Source organism: Protopterus annectens, chromosome 1.part1 (genome assembly GCF_019279795.1).
Source record: "Protopterus annectens isolate FY-2018-M chromosome 1.part1, PAN1.0, whole genome shotgun sequence".
Lineage (NCBI taxonomy): Eukaryota > Metazoa > Chordata > Ceratodontiformes > Protopteridae > Protopterus > Protopterus annectens.
The window spans coordinates 473,522,282-473,542,764 of NC_056726.1; the positions used below are offsets into that span (position 1 = coordinate 473,522,282).

At 39.2% G+C, this 20,483-nt stretch overlaps 1 protein-coding gene across 2 annotated transcripts in view; it reads right to left on the bottom strand.

Annotated features, from left to right (window-relative positions):
- Positions 1-20,483, bottom strand: part of MOCS3 (molybdenum cofactor synthesis 3) — an 851,577-nt gene that overhangs the window by 762,866 nt on the left and 68,228 nt on the right. For both annotated transcript variants that reach the window (XM_044076166.1, XM_044076158.1), the window contains exon 3: positions 5,287-5,379. In XM_044076166.1, coding sequence (XP_043932101.1) covers positions 5,287-5,379 — 93 coding nt within the window. The remainder of the gene's footprint in view (positions 1-5,286; positions 5,380-20,483) is intronic.

A 20,483-nucleotide genomic window follows, 5' to 3' on the forward strand; every position in this document is an offset into this window, starting at 1 on the left:
AACAACCTGTGTATGGTCAGTATTCAGTGCTATAATTCATGACGAAATTCCCCCTCAGACCTATAGGATCTTGTGTAACAACCTGTGTATGGTCAGTATTCAAGATTTCTTCATTAGCCTTCCCTAAAATGGGTCCAAATTTGTTGGACCTACTGTGTTGTACCTCTTTCATCACCCCATCTATTAAGTCTTGGGGGTATTTTCTAGCTAGGAACATTTCTCTAAGTTTGTACATTCCATCTCAAAATCCATATTGTCAGAGGTCATCCTGGAACAACATATAAACTGGCCTTTAGGGATACTCCTTTTCTGTCTATATGGGTGTGAACTAGAAAAATAAAGGTAGGAGTTTGAGAAAGTATCCTTTCGGTGTATAGTGGATTTAAATTTCCTCTCCCTTTCAACTTTTTGTATCGTCACATCCAAATAGTGCATTTCAATATGGGAAATGCAATGGGTAAATTTCAAAAATTCTGTAGTCTGATTGAGGTAACAAATAAATTAATTCAGATTGCCCTCCGTACCTGTCCAGAAAATACAAATGTCATCCAGGTAGTGCTTGTAATATTTCCAAAATCTAGCATACTCTGAAGAAAATACACTGACAGAACAATGTTGGCATAAGTGGGGGCGCAACACACCCCCATGGCTACCCCTGTGTCTGCTTGTAAAACTTACCCTCAAAAAAGAGGAAATTATGTTTTAATACTAAATCCATCAAACCAGTGCAAACCAAAACGCTGTGTGAATCTCTGTACTATTTCAAAGCCTCCTCAAACCACTCCATTCCTATTTGGTGGGGTATAACGTTGAACAAATCTTGTATATCCAAGGTGACAAATATAAGGGAGTCATCATGCAGATCGTCTGTTAACACTCCTCAAAAAATCCCAGTTGTTTAGCGGCTTGTAACCACATATCAGCTTATTACGATTAACAGCAGGACAATATGTGTTTATGGGGTAATGGGGATAATATCACTGGTTGGCTCAAGCACAGTTGTTCTTTTTCAGAGTATAAACACTCTGATAATCATTTTAACGACAAGCAGGTTAATGTTTGTACATATAGTTTCAACGTTAAACAATTACATGATGTTATTTTAAGATACAAGACCCTGGGTACTGATAACTACTTGAAAGAGTGTATTTCTTGGGGTATAGTACCCAAGGGTCTTAGAATTTACAAGTATCCTAACAAAGTTAAGGAGCTTACAGTACTTCACGATGAGTTGATCAAAATTGTTGATAAATGTGGACAAGACATTATGAGAGCCATCATTAGAGAGAATGAGAGAGAAATGGATAGTTTGCAAGGGGAAATTGAGGAATTAAATCATGTTATTACAACTGACTTAATGTTTTCTGTTGTACAGGAAAAAATCTAATATTTTGACATCAAGAAAAAAATAGAGGACAGGTGTGACCTGCTATACAAGAGGAAATGCAGGAAACTTGATAGAGTACAAAGACAGGATTGCCTATCTGAAACCAAAGTCTGATCATTATAAACCTAGGTTTCACCAGGGGGGAGCACACGAGGATAAGAGTTACGGACACGATAAAGGGAACAACAACATAGGGAGGAGCAGACATATCCACTCTACTGCATATGCAAACAGATACGAAGAAGAGTTTCACACAGCCCACCCATATGACCCTTTAGAGTACCCGGAGCCGAGAAGATTCGAGAGGTAAAGGCAAAAGACACCTGTACAATATTATCAACGAGGAGCCCCAAACCACAAGTGGTACTGAACATGGGGGACACCCGCAAAATTAATACACTTGATAAATCTATGGAAAGTATATAGGTGGAAGGGTGTAGGTACAGTTGGAAGAATTTCAGCATTTTCGTCATGAATTATAGCACTGATACAAGTACTATCAGCAAAATAATTTTTAGAAATTGGTAGAAATTCGAATGTTATTCTGATTTAGAACTTATTTTGAACACACCCCCCCCCCCCCTTCAGTTTATCTACAGGAAATGTAGGAATTTAAAGGATACACTGGAAAACAAAAAAGCTCAGGTCAACAAAAAAAGAAATGGTACTTTTAAATGTGGGACCTGTTCCCAGTGCCCCTATATTATCAATCAGGATTCTGTCAACATTTCAAGTAGAAACAGAATTACTGAGGCCACCACATTTTCTAATTGTGACAGTGTGGGAGTAATTTACCTCATTACTTGTAAGATTTGTGGGGCATTTTATGTATGCAAAACTATTCGTAAGCTTAAAAGGAGAATATATGAAAATCTTAATGAGATCCGGAAGCAGGACACAAAGAATGCCCTTTATAAACACACTCTAACTTGTCAGAATGCTAGTTGGAGTTTCTTTGTTTTGGAGAAAGTAGAACAAGATCCTGGGGGGGGGCATGGGAAACCCAGATAGAGGTTAGGGAACTTTATTGGCAGTTGGTCTTGGAGGCTAACAGATCTCCTGGGTTGAACAAACACATTTCTATTGTACCAGTTCTCGGGATGAGAGCTGCCAAACTGTAAAATTTCTCAGTATCCATTTCTCGGTTAGATGGCAGTCTTGATCATATAAGCTTGTTGTGGCAGTTTCTTAATTTTTCAGTTATTTAGCAGTTATTTCATGCATTTTTCATATGTTTTTACAACGTGTTTTTATGTAAAACCTTGCATATGCTTTTGGTTTTATTTAATGTTCGAATTGTTAATGCTTAACTACCTGCTTCAAAGTTTTACTCATTTTACTTTGTGTCTTTAAAAATTTTAAATACTTAATTGGTTAATAAATGTTACATAGGGAGGCGTTGGTATATTTAAAAGAAGACTTGACAGTGAACAGCATATCATCTGATAAAGTCTTTATCATCTATATGAAAATATTCTATACAAAGCCAGACAGAAAGACTTGCTACTTAACTCAGAAGTATTTACTTTGGCAACTCAGGATGCTGGTTATGAATACAACACACAGTTCTTGGGAATATAATGTTTCACACACAGGTACTGCAGGCAGTTTTATGTAGTAGGGAGATGTGCTGTATCAACAGAACACAACTGCACTGCTAGGAGTAATTAATAGAATTGGGGGGGGGGTAGTATCGTAGAAGGAGAGCAGTGTGAGAGTTCGCCCTTTTAAAGGAGTTATGCTGAGCTACCGGAGTCTAGTTTCCTTTGTAAAGAAGAGAAAACTAGTTCAGTGTCAAGTCTGCTGAATAGCCTAAGCTTGTGAATTAAGCAATAGTTTAGCAGAGGTTATAACACTTTACGCCAAGGAAGGAACAAAAGATAGTGCAAGAAAAAGTTGGTTGAAACAGTTCTACTCAGAGGAAGACAAGAGAATATAAGGTGCAGGATTGCTAGTTCGTTATTTATTTTTCTATATGCTTTTTCTCCCTATGTTTGCTGACCAACAAGTCTTAATCAGACTTGAGTCTGTTTGCCTTCACACACACACACTCACACTATCTCTAGCACAGGGGAGATGGCTGATTGGAGGGACCATCATCCAAGCAGCCATGGGGTGGTTTGTGTTCTCAACTGCATAGCAGTGATGAGGACATATAAAGTAAACCCCAACCCTTTCACTAGATGAGAGGCATGTGACCCACCTCACTGCAGAGGCCAGTATTCCCTCAATCATCCAAGTGCACACAATTGCAGCCATGATGAAGGCTAGAGCATATGTAGCATGATAGCCCAAACACCCACCCCCAGTGCCATCCCTGGTAGTGACCCTTTTCTCACAGTGATTAATGGCAGAGAGCATTTCCAGTAATCCTCTTCCATCTGCCCCAGACAGGCATGTCCAGCCTCTCCACAACAGCTCTGAAAGGCACCTGCTCTCTAAATTAAAGTGGGGTCACAAGAATCATTTTATTCCTCTATATAAACAGAGCTTGTTAACAGTTCCCCAGATATATCAGAAAAGCTACAAGGTTTACAATTTTTGGATGGAAGTATTTACACTGATTCTTCTATACCCTAACCAAGATTCAGTTCATATTTCCAGCATCATACAGGTTATGCTGGAGGTATAACAGAGAGGAGGGGAACATAAAACATGTTAAGGGATGGTTTAGAACTAGTAATGTCTTTCGGCTTTTCCCGGTTAGGGGTCACCACAGCGCAACTCAGGTCCGCTAATGTTTGGCAGTGGATTTTACGGTGCTGAGTTGCCAGCCCGATGCCCAACCTTCACAGAAGGCACACCCATTCACACACGCACCTACCTGCATGTCTTTATACGTCACTCGACCATTGGGAGGATATACAAACTCCACACAGAAGGTGCTCCTGCCGAGAATTGAATGGGAGAACCTCTTGCTGTGAGGCGACAATGCCAACCGCTACACCACCACAGCCACAGAATGTTAAAACTAACTTGAAAGAATATTAATTGATGCATCTCATAAGGTGCAGAGTATGAACAAAACTAGAAAAGTAAGAAAAGCTTGAAATTAGATTTGTAGGTTAACCACTGTATTGAAAAAAATATTAGCAAACAATAGAAATTAATATGCTACCAAACATATAAGATCTGAGGTTACTGCTAATGAACAGGCAGATGTAGAGAAAAGGACATCACAGAGTGGGTGGACATTTTTTTTTAGTGAATGGTTGCCATGGTTTCAATCTCCTAATGGTCTGGTATAACTAAAGACTCTGTAAATGTGATAGTCGCTAATTTTAACAGTGCAATGAAATTTTTTTTTTTTTAAGTATAGGGGTTTCCTTCTTTGCTACTAAACCAAATTCTACCTCAAAGTTAAAAAGTTTTTAACACACTAACCACTTACATAGGGTATAACACATTTTTCATATTAATTCTCTCATTCTGAGGCAACTCCTTTAAATGACCATTACCACTGAAACTATCATTAATTATCCTGTATCCTGAATATTTATGAGACTATACTGATTATTTAGAGCTGAATGTTAACCATGTATGGTTTCTGTTGACAGATTCAGTGTTCATTTTTTGGTGATATGCAATTCCGTTTGGCTGATATGATAAAGTTGTGATGTAAACAGTTTTCTTAAATAATTCACAATGCTAAAAATGCAACATTTATGGCATTACAGAGTGGAGACACAATGAAAAGGAGGTAAACATGAAAATGTGTGAAGAGAAACACAAGAACAGGTCAAGAACAGAGAAAAACACATCTAATAATGCATGCAATGTCACAGTTTCAACCAAAGGTTTGCTTCTTTTCTGGATGAAAGCACAACAATAAAAAGAATACTGCAAAAGGTACACACTGTATATACATTTTGGTTACAGATTAAAAAACTGTTACTTACCAATGCCAGCAGCAGCTAAGTACTGTGCCAAGGGGCATCCCAATCCACCACAGCCAACCACTAAAACAGATGTTTCTGCTAGCTTCAGCTGACCTGAAATTAAACATTTTATATGGAGTTACACAGATAATCTTATTCAAAACATTTCAGACTGCAAGCACAACAGATTTTGGAGAGGTGTATGAATACACAAAGGCATTCAAAGTATGGTTTTAATATTTACATAGTGCTTGACTGTTTTCTCAAATGTAACAAACCTTAACAGATGAGCCCTAAAAAGATATATGGTAGACACTTTAGGCACCTTGCTTCCAGTTAAAATTTGTGGTAGAGTAAACCTTAACATGAAAATTATTAGCAGTTACAGTCAGGTCCAACAGTGCACAAGATTAAAAACAAAATCTGCACACTGGAGAGCAACTTCTACTTCTACATGTTTTATTTATTAGCTAGGTAAGTGATCTGGTCCCCTTAGAACCTTTTCAGTCATGACTTGGTCTACAAGAACAAGGGTACAAACACACATACACATGTGATACACATGTGTATAATCACATGTGTATATACTTACAAAATGGGCAAAGAAAAATGACCAACCAGGCTGCTAGTTACCTGTGCATCAAATATGTTCAACACATGGGAGAAAGATAATGCAGGCCACTTTAATCTCACACTGAATAAACTAATCCCATCTTCCTTACAGTTTTTAAAATCCTCTTATGGAAACTTGTTTAAGCTATTATTAACAGTTTTAAGCAGAGGACTAAATTAATAGAGCAATACAAAGCATATAAACTGGAACCTGAGTTTGAGGGACAGCCTTACAAGACTATCTGCAAATATATAGAGCTGAGTATATTTTTCTGTATTATAGAGCTAAATTGTTGCTTAGTTATCTGTTGTCTTACTGCTCTGCAAATATATAGAGATCAGTATATATTTTTTGGCTTTATAATTTGCACATTCCTCACATCTGTGTCGAAACTGTCCCCCCCCCCATTTCCTGCCTTGTCTTCAGCTGATATAATTGGCTTTATAGCTGGTGTGTTGTGTGCCCTGTTAATAACAATCTGCATTTAAACTGGAACCTGAGTTTGAGAGACAGCCTTACAAGACTATCTGCAAATATATAAAGCTGAGTATATTTTTCTGTATTATTCTGTATTATAGAGCTAAATTGTTGCTTAGATATCTGTTGTCTTACTGCTCTGCAAATATATAGAGATCAGTATATATATTTTTTGGTTTTATAATTTGCACATTCCTCACATCTGTGTTGAAACTGTTTTTCCCCAACCCCCCCCTCCCTGCTCTTGGTTGTAGTTTAAATTTGGTGGCTTTTGCAGTGCCCGCCCCACAGTAGATCTGATCTAGGACACTCCCCCAGTCCCATCTCTTTACCACATTCTACCTAATAAACCCTTTCTGCACTTGCTTTTAGTCCTTTTTAATTTAATTACATTTTTTCAAACTGTGTGTGGACTAATATTGCTACATACTCAAGTGTGCCAGCTTGCACTGCATGAGAATTGTTTTTACTACTGCTTTTGCTACTTTTCTGAAAAAAAAAAATTTTATCTGCTTTTACTGTATTTGTGTTTCTTCCTACATTATTTTGCTTTTGCGTCATCTTAAAAGTACTCAACTGTATTTATTACTGCTCGGTGTAACTCATTCTAAGCCTTTTAGTTTAAACACTTGGGCTTCAGACCAGTTGTTTTACATTAAGAGGGTTTGTGGTCTGCACTGTAGTGGCAGAACAGGTAGCTTACATCCTAAGTTGGGAACTGCTGATTGAGGGCTCAGTGTCTGTTATTCTAAAAGTGTATTAATTCTGGTTTAAGCACTTGGGCTTTCAGGCCAGTTATTTTACATTAAGAGGGTTCGTGGTCTGCACTCTTGTGGGAGGAGAGGCTGGACTTTGCCCTTCTGAGTTGGGAATTTCTGGTTAAAGGCTTATAGTGCATGCATATCTGAACTGCTTCTTACTGAAATTGGTACACCTTGTTTTCTGTAGCATAGACTAGATCGAGGCCTGCTGAATCTAGCTTTGTTTGTATAACTTGAGCACTAATCCAGGCATTCTTTAAAGTATTCAGTTGTATTTATTACTGCTTGGTAGTAACTTGATTAAAGTGTAGCTATCATTCTAAGTGTTTTGGATTAAGCACTTGGGCCTCAGACCAGTTGTTTTACATTAGGAAGGTTTGTGGCATGCACTGTGGTGGCAGGACAGGTAGCTTACATCCTTCTAAGTTGGGAACTGCTGATTGAGAGCTCAGTGTCTGTTATTCTAAAAGTGTATTAGTTCTGGTTTAAGCACTTGGGCTTCAGGCCAGTTATTTTACATTAAGAAGGTTCGTGGTCTGCACTCTTGTGGGAGGAGAGGCTGGACACTGCCCTTCTGAGCTGGGAATTTCTGGTTAAAGGTTTATAGTGCCTGCATATTTGAACTGTTTCTTACTGAAATTGGCACACCTTGTTTGCTGTAGCATAGACTAGATCCAGGCCTGCTGAATCTAGCTTTGTTTGTATGCTTGTTGTTTGTTTGCTTGTTATTTCCCTGGAACACTAATCCCACCTAAAATGCGGCTTTTCAGCGCTTCTGTGGATCCCTAGTGATATCTGCATTGCCTACTGTACTTATTTCCTTGTTTCACTTGAAAGAAAGTTACTGTTTGTCGTTTTTGCATTTAGGTTACCTGTAACACATTGCACTTAAGTTACCTGGCACTTGCTCACTAAAGCAATTATACAAGTCAGCACTAAAAATTAAAAGCACTACACCCTCACAAACTCCCCTTGAGTACCTTGTTCCCCATTGGCCCTTGTTTTCAATTATAAAGGAATGCCCAATACTATTCTAGCATGTCCAAAGGTCAGTTGTCAATCTCCTCTCCGGTCCTGCTGGTGAATCTGGGAATCTTGAGGCAATGTTACAACTGCCTCATGTACACAGGCAACCCTCTCCTCCTCCCAACAAATTCCAACACATGTGAGAGATGCAACCATATAGCCAAACTGGAGGCTAAGCTCTCTCAACTCAGTACTGGCATAACCAGTCAGGAGGAGAAGGAAACCACACTCACTACAATTCCAGTCTCACATAGACCTACCACGACAGCAAACCAAACACATAATCACACAAAAACATACTCGGCGGCTCTAAATAAAGATCTGCCTAAGCAGCAGAGACCACCAAAAAAGACACCCAAGCAACCGCTACCCCAAAACAAAACACGTGCAACACATATCTCACAAAGCCAGTGTGCCGAACAGTCACAGCCCTTAAGGCTGAACAACACACCTGATACACTTGTAATAGGTGACTATCGTCAGGCACACTGACGCCCCGCTCACCAGGCTGAACAAGGAGAAGGTCACGGTGAGCAGCCTGTCGGGTGCTAGGATCCGCCACATAACACAAGCACTCAGGTCACTCCAAGGCAGGTACAAATATGACTCAGTCATTGTCCATGTTGGTGTGAATGACCTGAGACGTACCTCCCTGGACTACATGAAAAGAGACATAGAGGAGCTCTCTGAGCATGTAGTCCAGGCCAGTATGACCCTGACCTTGAGTAGCATCTTACCCTCACCAAGAATGATGCCGCAATATGAAGACATGATGATCAATTTCAACATTTGACTTAAGTATTGGTGTCATTCAAAGGGGATCCAATGCCTGTCAGCCTGGGATGATATGCTCGGCAAGCCACGATGCTTTGCTAGGGACGGCTTGCACCTGTCACCCCTGGGCTTTCGAATATTGGCAAAGGCTCTTGCTACCACCATAGTGCCTTTTTTAGGCAAGGCTCAAAAGACAAACCCACCTCCATAGGTATCACAAGGGATAAGAAACTAAGAGTAATGCTACTCAACGCCAGAAGTCTAAACCCCAAGATGTACACATTCGAAACTCTCCTTAGCATGGAGAAAATCGATATCTGTGCAGTAACAGAAACCTGGTTCAGGGCTCCCGAGAGCACCCCAGCACTACCAGGTTATACCTCATACCATGCTTTTCGGCCCCAAAACTTGGACCGAACCACAAAAGGAGGGGGGAGTATCAATATTCATCAAAGATACCCACACCTCCAGGTTGGTGGCACAGCACGAAGCATCAGAGACTATCTATGTGCAACTAACAGTGGGTAAAACTGCCTTCCAGTTTATAGCCTGCTACAGACCACCCTCCCAAACCCAGGAACCCCACTCGGCCTTCCTGAGAACACTGGAAAATATGAAGGTCTCTCCAAACACCATTATATTGGGCGACGTCAACTACCCAAACATACACTGGGAGCATTACTCTAGCTCCAACACCCTAGCCCAAAGGTTCCTAGAATTCATAAACTCAAATGCTATGGAACAACTTGTTACCACTCCCACAAGAGGGGAAAACATACTGGACCTGATCATCACCAACATGGGGACTCTATGCTCCAGACCAGAAGTGTATCTCTCACTGGTAAGATCAGACCATAAACTAATCTCACTGGATATTCACATCCCGACCCCACCTCCTGCCCAGGAAACCACAGTGAAAAACTTCTTTAAAGCAAATTTCACACTCCTCAAAACCGAGGTGGAATCCTTCAAAGCCCCCGGACCTGTGGAAAATACAGCCCAGACCGCAGAATCCTTTATAAATGCATTCTATGAACACCTTCAGGAATGCATGGATCATGCAATCCCAAATAAAACCAAGACCCAATCCTCCAAAGGCAGACGTCCTGTCTGGTGGACCCCAGCCATAAACAAACTATACAATAGAAGGAGAAAGCTACTACATGATAGAGCAAAATCCCAAAAAGGGAAGGCATCTCTGATCAGTATTAGCAAAAAACTACGAGCACTCATAAAATTGTCTAAGGCCAGCTTCGAGAGAAAGATTGCACAGGACACTAAGGATAATCACAAGGCTTTCTTTAGTTATGTTAGGAACCTGGGTGGGAATTCCCAGATATGCTCAGAATTAGTCCAAAATGACAAAAAATACACCGAACCCACAGACATTGCCAACATCCTAGCTGACAGGTTCAGCACAAACTCCCCCCCCCCCTACCAAAAGGGCAAATATCTATCCCAGCAGAGTGCTGCCCCCCTGACATCTCAGATGTTCAGATAAGAGCCACCCTCTCCAAAGCAAAAAACACAGCATCAATGGGACCAGATGGTGTCCCGGTTTGTGTCCTACATGAACTCCAAGAAGAGCTAAACCCAAACATAAAACTACTGTTCAATCTCAGCCTTACTACAGGATATGTACCCAAAGAGTAGCGTACAGCAACAGTGATCCCTCTCCACAATGGTAGTGCCTCAACAGACCCTGGAAACTATCGCCCCATAAGCCTGACTAGCTTGGTCTGCAAAGCTATGGAAAGGATCATCATGGACCTCATAAATAAAGATATTGGGGACCTACAGACACTGGATCCTACCCAGTTCGGCTTTGTTAAGGGCAGATCCTACCTCTTAAACCTGGTCGACTTCTTTGAAACAGTCACCAAGGCCATTGACGAGGGGAAGGTGGCCCACACAGCCTACCTGGACCTCGCAAAAGCCTTCGATACAATACCCCACTCAGGCATTACAGATAAGCTCACCAGCTTAAATATAAACCCCTGTGTCACTAGATGGGTTGCAAACTGGCTCAAGGACAGAACCCACATGGTTAGAATTGCTGGAGCCATGTCGGACTCCAAACCAGTTACAAGTGGCGTCCCACAAGGCTCAGTCCTGGGACCTCTCTTGTTTGGTATATATTTCTCGGAGGTACAGGCCAACACGGAAGGACTGTGGCTGACCAAGTTCACAGATGACTGCAAACTGGGCGCCATAATCGACTCTCCAGCCGACACAAGCATCCTCCAAAAGGGCCTCATAGAAACAGACAACTGGTGCCAGAGCCATGGCCTCAAGCTAAACGCCAAAAAGTGTATAGTCATCCCCTTTGGCAAAAACAAAGTGCCCACAAATTACCACACAGGTGGTAATCCATTAAGTACAGAAGAAGTAATTAGGGACCTGGGAACCCAAGTTGATAGCAATCTCTCATTTGACAACCACGTGGCCAAAGTGGTTAGAAAAACATTTTATATAGCCCACTTAATCATGAAGGGATTCACATCTAGATCAGGGGAGGTCATCGTGCCTCTTTACTCAATTCCTCATCAGGCCCATAATCGAGTACAATGCCCCTTTTGGGATGTACCTTACCAGACACCTGCAGCAACTGGAAAGACCCCAAAAGTACCTCACCAAGAGGATCAAAGGGCTCATGCTGCACCTCAAAAAATCCAAATCCCATCGAGCTACGCGCTCGAGAGACTTGAACCTCAGCACTGAAATAAATAGGACATGCTGGAGGGACAGATTCATAACCCAGAGGCTCCCTTCACTCTGGAATAAAATCCCAGTCCAGGTTAGGCAGAGTCCCTCATTGACTCTCTTCAAGAGGAATCTTGATGAGTGGATGGGAGATCGTAGGTTTACCCCGGGTATCACTTCTGTGTCACTGTTAGACAGAGGCACAGTATATTAACCTCGAAAAAGGGCATAGCAAAATTAATTTAAAATGGGTGGCGAAAGCCAAACATACTCTGGCTAGGCTTATAAATGCCCTAGGGCAGATAGCCTAGTATGAACCTATGAACAAAAATGTTGCAGTGGAAATTGTAAACATAATAACTCTGCTTGAAAGCTAGCAAAACTTAAATACCAGTAGTTTAAATGTGCCCAAAACTCTAGAAAAATGTATCATTTTAAAATAAGTGCTTCAACATACCATCTAGGGATCACAATCACTTGAACTATGACACTAAATTAGTGCAATTCAGAACCAAAATAGAATTTTCAAAAATGACTGAAACATGTACAGAGGTTCAGACAACAATGGACTCCTAAAATGATTAACCTGAAAATTCTGAGTCCAAATTCCACATAGTTAAAATGTTAAAATCCTGTACACGAGTTAGATAAAGTGAATATACTTCAACGTTGGTTAAAACAAATGACCATAAGTCTGCCAGAACTTGACATTCTGAACTCAAATTATCAATACACCGTCTATGGACTTCCATCACCTGAACTATGATGCTGAAATTAAACAACTAAAAAACAGAAAACCAATAGTCTTAAAACTTCGTTGATAAGCTCAATCACAACAATTTCCAAAAATCATGAAACCCAGGAGGTGTTCCAAAGCAACAAGCCTTTATTTGTCGCAGACAAGGGATTCTCAGTAACAAAAAAATATGAAATACTTTACAATGCTGAACATATCAGCTTTTATGCACTTAGAAGTAGGTGTGGAAAATATATACTGTTTAATTTTAAACAAGCCTGTTCTAGGCAAACAATATAAACAGGGCAGTAAAAGTGCATTTAAGAACAGCAAGTACCCATCCTCAAACACTATTACTGATTAGATTAAACTAAATCCTAGTTAAGGAAAACACTACCTGTCTATCTGCAACCCACATTTCAAAATCAGGTATTAAGAAAAACATAACATACATATAAAATTAAATATAAACTTATAAATGAATAACATACATATAAAAAAGACTGACTTAACTAAAATCGCTTTTGGCTAACTAATGCAATAAAGCCTTCATCAGGTCTGTGACAAGAACTACAATCATATACATAGGTAGATAAGTAATAAGAGCTAACTAGATAGATACAAGAAAAAACACAACTATCTAACCATAAATGTTATCTAACTAGAACACTATAAATATAAAAATGTGTGTATATATATATATATATATATATATATATATATATATCTCCATGTAATAATATCTAATAAGCATCCATCCATGTGTGTTAGTGTGCATAAAAACTAAGTTATTTACAGCTCAGAAAAAAAAATCTCAGTGCATTGCAGTTGAGAGAAAAGAAAACAAAAGAAAAAACACCTATCATGACAGTTTTCATGTTTACAGACCCCAAAAATGTTTACACAAGAACAAACAGAAAAAACACGCAAAAATACAGAAAACAGTGGATGATGTAAACTAGTAATGTATAAAAGTGTGCAGATGTGTGCATAAGTGCATATCAGTATGCTAAATGTGGGAATTATACCAAAACTTTACGGTAATAACATGAAAAAATGCATGTTTTGAATCTATTGATCTCTGGTGTGATGCAAGAGTGTACTAAATCTAATCAAATCAGAAGTGAGGTTAAAGTAACTAAATATATACATATATATATATATATATATATATATATATATATATAAAATGCATTTTACACATCATTTTTTATTTTTAGTATGTCTGGTAGCTTCAGTACACAAAATATTTCCTCACAAATTCCGTAAAAAAAAAAAAAAAAAAAAAAAAAACTTTACAGATTGTGTGGCAGCTTAAGTAAATTCAACACCCTCTTAATAGAGCAATAATAGTCAAGTCCTGATTTTCTGAATGTATTTAATTTCAGCTGCCAGCATAATTCTTTTTTTTTTTCAAAATACCATCGATGTCCCCTTCAAGCTCATCCATCCCCACACAGTCCAGAATGATAGATTTAAAACCAGAATGTCTGGGATGTTCTAACAAGTGCTTGGATAAGGCATTCCTCTGGCATTTAGGTCCAATGTCAGAAAGATGACCTGAAATCCTCCTTTTCAGTTTATTCAGTCTTAGTTTGTTCTAATCAGGAGGAGTGTGTGGGAGTGGGTACTTGCTGTTCTCAAATGCGCTTTTATGGCCCTGTTTATATTGTTTGCCTGGAACAGGCTTGTTTACAATTAAACAATATATACATTTTCCACACCTACTTCTAAGTGTTTAAAAGCTGATATGTTTAACATTGTAAAGTATTTCTTTGTTACTGAGGATTGCTTGTCTATGACGAATAAAGGCTTGTTGCTTTGGAACACTACCTAAGTTTCATCATTTTTGGAAATTATTATGACTGAGCTCATCAACAAAGTTTTAAGACTACAACTTTTTAGTTTTTCCTCAACACTTGTGTTGATGAGGTTGGAACTAAACAGATTTCTGTGCTTGTTCGTTTTTTTTTTCTTTTAATTTAAACAAGTCTGATCTAAAATGGGGTTTGCAAAAATAACTGTAGAAGAGCATTTACAAATGAAACTGCATAATGACAAATAACAGCTAGAAAGAAGTGTATTAAAATGCTACCTTGAAGGTTTCATACCAAAATTCCAAGTTGTTTAAAATGGGCAACATACTTTTTTTAAAAAAACATTTTTTCAGTTTTCAATAAATGTGCATAACTCTGCCAAAATATAATACTTTAGCTCACATTTCTCAATAAACCATCTCTGGGTCACCATTACCTGAAAAGTAACACTGAACAACCTGGACCAAGATGTGATTTACAAAAATGACTGAGTCGACATTTACAGAAAGAAGTGCACAATGGCACAGAACTATTAGATAGAAGGGCCCCTAAAATATTAACCCTGAAAACTTCATGCAAATTACACATGGTTAAAAAAATTATAATCCTACACAATAATCAGTTTACTAAAATGGGTGGGGGAACTATTTTATACAATTTTAAAAGGGCAAGAAGGCACTTAGGGTGGGCATGGTAAAGATATTACTGCTAGTAATGTGAATTTGCCCAAGAGTTGTGTTTGACCATCAGGGCAACTTACATCCGATCTCAGGAGGATGCACTTGCAGCCCTACTGAGCAGAAAAGAAGAAGTGGAGCCCCATGTATGGATGCTGAACATGGATATGCTTATGAAAACAGTTCTTAGGGATGGTGTGATAGAGGTAGACCTTTCTGCTTTTCCAGAAAACAGACCAATGAAGTACTGCACCAGGGTACCAGCAGTGGAGGCCTGGACAACAGAGGTCTTCTCCATAAACTGGGCAGGTCTGATACTTTAAGTCTTCCCTCCAATACCCTCAATCCCAAGGTAGTTACAAAGATAAAGCAGTACATACCAAAAATGGTGTTTGGCTGTTCCATTCTGGCTAAGACACTACTACTTTTCCCTTCTGTTGGGCTTTGTAAATGCAGAACTGGTCCTGTTGGCCCAGGCTGTGGACTTATTAAATTGAAACAAGGGATCCTTAATACACTCCAACTTTCTAACACTGAGGTTGATAGTATGACAATTTAACTCTCATTCCTTCAAGGCACTAGTTTTCCGACAGCATGCTATGTATCTTGAGGGAAAACAAAACACCTTATACAAGGAAATCATACCGTGTTAAGTGGAAAATGTTCTTCCTGTGGTGCCTTAGCACAGACCAGGACCCAAACTCTGCCCAGGTGTCACTGTTTCTCTCCTACCTGTCAGATCTCTACAAAACCAAGCCTATCATATGCCTCAATGGAAGTGCATGTTTCAGCCATCTCAGCTTGCCTACTATTGGACCGACTGTTCTATTCCTAGTTGTCAGTTAAGCAGTTCCTTAAAATAGTGTTGCATTCCAGACCACCAAAAAATGAAATCACTCCACCGTGGGACCTAAATTACAAGATGGAAAATGTTCATATTGCCTTCTTTTGAGCCAGCTGTATCAATCTCTGGCAATTGGCAGAGGAATAAGTAGCTGTTAATGAGCTGTTTCCTGTGGTCTGGGGTTTGCTTCCTGCAGCCTATTGCCCAACTATGTGACTCTGCAAGTCATTTAACCAAGCAGCGCTTCTTGGATGAGCCTGAAAAAGGTTCATGGAGATCACTGCACTACCCTGATTAACAAATATAAATAAGTAAATTTCCATCAAATTTCTCTCGCAGAAAACTCAACAGCTGAGGGCGCTAACCTCTTTTAGATGAATTTCAGAGCTGCATGCCATTAAGTGTAGATAGCCATTTCTAACCTTGTACAAGGAGTCACCTTACAGACTAATCCTTCCTTTATGCCCAAGGTTATTCACCTACCTGTATTTTTTCCATCAGCACAGAATAAAGAAGAAGAAGAAAAAATCTTGCACTCACCAGATAAGCATAGTATCTGATTTTATTTGGATAAAATAGTTTACAATCACATTTTTGAATGGCAGTCACTCGAACTGGGATGGTCATAAGACTGTTTTCTAGTTCTCCTAACACTGAACCGAAAATGGTCATGTTCACAACAGCAAATGCTAGCATACATTCACTGTTGTGAGGTTGATGTTTTGCTTGGAGATTGTACTACAGTGGGGAATCAGGAAATGTACCCTTTTCCTCACTGTAGTACCATCTCAGAGTTTGTATATTTAAGTAGCGAGGGTGTGGGGGTGCAGAGGGTCTTGCCCCCCCCCCTGCAAAAACATTTAGAAACTTGATTTTCTATTTATTTCAGAATTTCGAGATTTCAAAACTTCGATCATATGAAATTCGTAAGTTTTGGAAATTCAACATTCTGAAGTGAATCCATAAGTAGCAGGGGGTGTGGGGGTGCAGGGGGGCTTGCCCCTCTGCTAAACGTTGGTTGGAAATCACTGGTCTGCAAAATACATTGGGTAATGTCGAATATGGATGTGTCAACATTACCGTTTTAGTCATTTTGCCTAGGCAATGTTTTTATTTTCAGTATTTTTTTTTCGATTAAGTCATCACTCGACAGAGTGATTTTCAGAAATATGCTAGTAAACTAGATAAAACAAATTGCATCAGGAAATCAGATTAATTATTAATTTATTTTGCTAAGGCAGGGAGGGTATGCTAGGTAGAAAATATACAATAGCAAAAGTGATAGCATAAAGATGTTACATCTGCTTCTGTTACTACTTTCATGGTAAGACGATTCTAAGCTATGCTGATGTCCAGTCGGTAAGGGTCACTGCAGCTGCCACATCATCACATTCCTGTGAAGGGATTAGCACACACTCTATCTTAGAAGCAGCAGCTGTGTCTTCTGTAAGCATTTTTTTCAAACATCACTGCAGTGCTTCCAGGGCCAGGATAGACTTTGCAATGGCTGTTATGGATGGCCGCTTGTCCCCTACCTCTTCCTATGGCCAGCAACTCTCACATCTATAAGCTCTGGGAATCTTCCCAAGACTCAATACTGCAACAGTGAATACAGTGATGAAGACAGTATGCTGCTGTTTGGAATTTACCTTAACTACAGATGTTCAAGTACACGCACTACTGCAGTACCACTTGGGTTATGGGGAGTATACAAATCACCCTTAACCTTATCTTCCCTCCTCAGGGTTTGGTAGAAGCTTTGTTAAGCCATTTTAGAGGTTCTCTGGTTGGAGCTCATAACCTTTGGAGACTGGTTCCTCTTAGAGTGGACTTTACTCTGGCACCCTTGTGTCTGATTCCTCTGACTAGGGCAGGAAAGATCAGAAGACGGCTCCAGCTGACATCTGTGTATACTGCCAACATCCTGACATTTAAGTAGGTGGAAGGGAGACTGTAAGAATCTCAAGAGTCAGCACTGCAACAGTGAATACTGTGATGAATACCAGCTGTCTGCTTGGTGAAATCAGCAGATCTTTAAACTAATTAGCAAAACATCGAGAGCAGTTTACAAAAATGGTATCACAACAGAAATGTGGAAGGAGAACAGTGCTTGGTACGAAATGTGCCATCGTTACAAACTGCTACATATGGAGAAGCTGAATTAGTAATTTGTAAACATCAACAAAGGGTTGTACAGGGTGACAGCTAGCACTCCGGGGACAATACTAGGTCTTCAAAGGAGCAGTAACATCAAAAAGACTGAGCCACCAGTTATACCCAATTAATCCCAATACTGTATCAAAAATGTATTTTTTACAAGCAATTTTCCATCTATGCAGTACATAACAAAACAAAAAAAAAAACACTGTTCTTAGATTCCATTATTGTACCCCCCTATTCCCCAGGATCAGCTTTTAAGCCTCATCCTTTATTAGCTTACTGTAAAATTTAAGTTGTTCACAGCACAAGATCAGCAGGGTTTATAAGTATAAATAACAAAGATGAATTAATAAATGGATGACTAGCATTTGAGATGAAAACTACTTACAGTAGTAGCTATGTAATGCACAGAGAGCAATGATTATGCTCAGATATCCCGAAAAAGACAAATCAGTTAAGCACTTGTTAAACACTCCATGCTTAACTTTTTAAGACTGGTATTGAGCTAGGCAGTTAAACCTGCCAGTACTGACCAGCAAACAGCAAGAGGATTAAAAATAGATGTGTTTCTGCCTGCTGTCTGTGCTGGTAATATGTCACTGAATTTCTGTAATTTAAGAGTGTGTGCTATACTCTCTTTGTAACAGTACTTGCCAACTGCTTTATGGCTTTGAAAGCTGACAAAACAAACAGTGCTTTTTACTAGTAGTACACGGAGCAGATAAAGCTCTATGCACTGCTAAGAATTATGATTGGGTCTCCAATCATAACCATTTATCGTGTGTTCTCGACATGGATGCCAAAATTCACCTCAAGATGAATTTCTTGGCATCCATGTTTCAAACACATAAGCCAGTTATGATCAGTGACCCAAATCATAATCCACTATGTTACAGAAGTAATAGTTTTTTTAAACAATCAACTTATAAGCAATAACACTGCAAGCAGGACCGTTAAAAATGCTTGTGAATGCACTAGCCTAGCATCTCACTGGCAGAGCTCCACAGTGCAAAAGTGGTAATGTAGGTGAAACCAGAGAGTCTAGAGTCAGAAGGCCTGTAGGGAAGCAGCAGGATAAAATGGATGATAGTGAAGCCCATCAAGGCCTACAGTCAAAAGTGCCTCTGGCAATAAAAGTAATCCAGGTTACAGGTCCAGCCTACAGTCAATGACTCAAAGCATGGCACTGTCAGGTACAATGAAGCATGCACTTGTTCATGCACTAGATGCTACCCAGAACAGGGAGCTAAGGTGCAGCAAAATGATCTCTGGGTCATGCAATATTCTGCAAGCTGTCAACTCCCTCTAGATGGGGATTTAAAAATGCATGTAAACATCTATATTCAGGCAATAATGTATGACCAGTGGTTATGTTAATGTTTTAGTTAACTCCTGTGGGTGCACTATGGAATGAGGTACAGCAGTGTCACATTTCCCACAGGGGCTGATAAACCTAAACATTAACAGCAATAATGCATGTCCCAAGTTTATGTTAATGCAAGAGGTTTTATGTTTTAGTTTAGCTTCAAAATCATATCCTTTACTTGTAAACAGGCTCAAAAAGTAAATTAATGCCATATTAAAAGACGAGACTTGATATATAATGACTATCTCAGGCAATGAATGAGCAGTACCATGGTCTCACAAACTATACTCCCTTTCTGACATGACAAAGTCTATTTTTTAACACCTTTACTGAATTATCACTTTCGACATAGGCAAACATACATTTATATAAAAAAAACATTAGCAGGCTCCCAGTTATAAACATTATATATTATGTGTATTCTTTTGTACAGCTATCCCAATTACAAACATTATATATTGCTCAATTCCTGCCTTTTCTAAAATCTTACTCCTCCTCTAAAACATTCTGCATGTATTGTTCCCAAAATTTCCATTTTTTTCTATGAAATTTGCTACTAGACTTTTCTAAATATCCCATTTCCAGGTCTTTTATCTCTGCTGCAATATTGAATACTTCAAATACAATTGGTTTAGACTTTGATTTCCATTTTCTAGTAAATGCTTTTTGGCAGCCACAAAAATTAAACTTAACAAGGCCTTACTATGTCTAGGCAATTTAGATTTTGTATCACAGCACAAAAAATAATTTCTTTAGTTACACCCACTTACTCACCCAATACGTCAAACAGAACACTCTGTAGGGAATTGTTCAAGTCTTCCAATTCATTACATTCCCAAAACAAATGTTCCCCGTGACCTCCACCTTCACCATCACACCTTCAACATTAGGCGTCTACCTGAGGAAAACTTCTTTGGAGTAAGCTTGTGATAGAAAATACCTATGCTAACACCTCCAAGCAAAAAACCTTAATCAGTTAGACTTAGTTGCATACTTGGGAGCCACACATTTCCTCCCATTATTTTGTTGTGAACTGCTTATCCAATCTCTCTTCCCAATCTCTTCCAATCTTCTTCGATTTGTTCCTATAGTTAATTTTTCAATAAGTTATATGCTTTACCAATTATCCCTTTTTAACACCAGCTTCTGTTCTAGATTCAACTACAACCTCTACCAGAGCAGGTTTTTCACTTAGGATTCCTCTAACCCTTTCTCTTTGCTTGTACTCAGATATCAATCCCGAAGGGGGTAGGCAGTCTCTAGC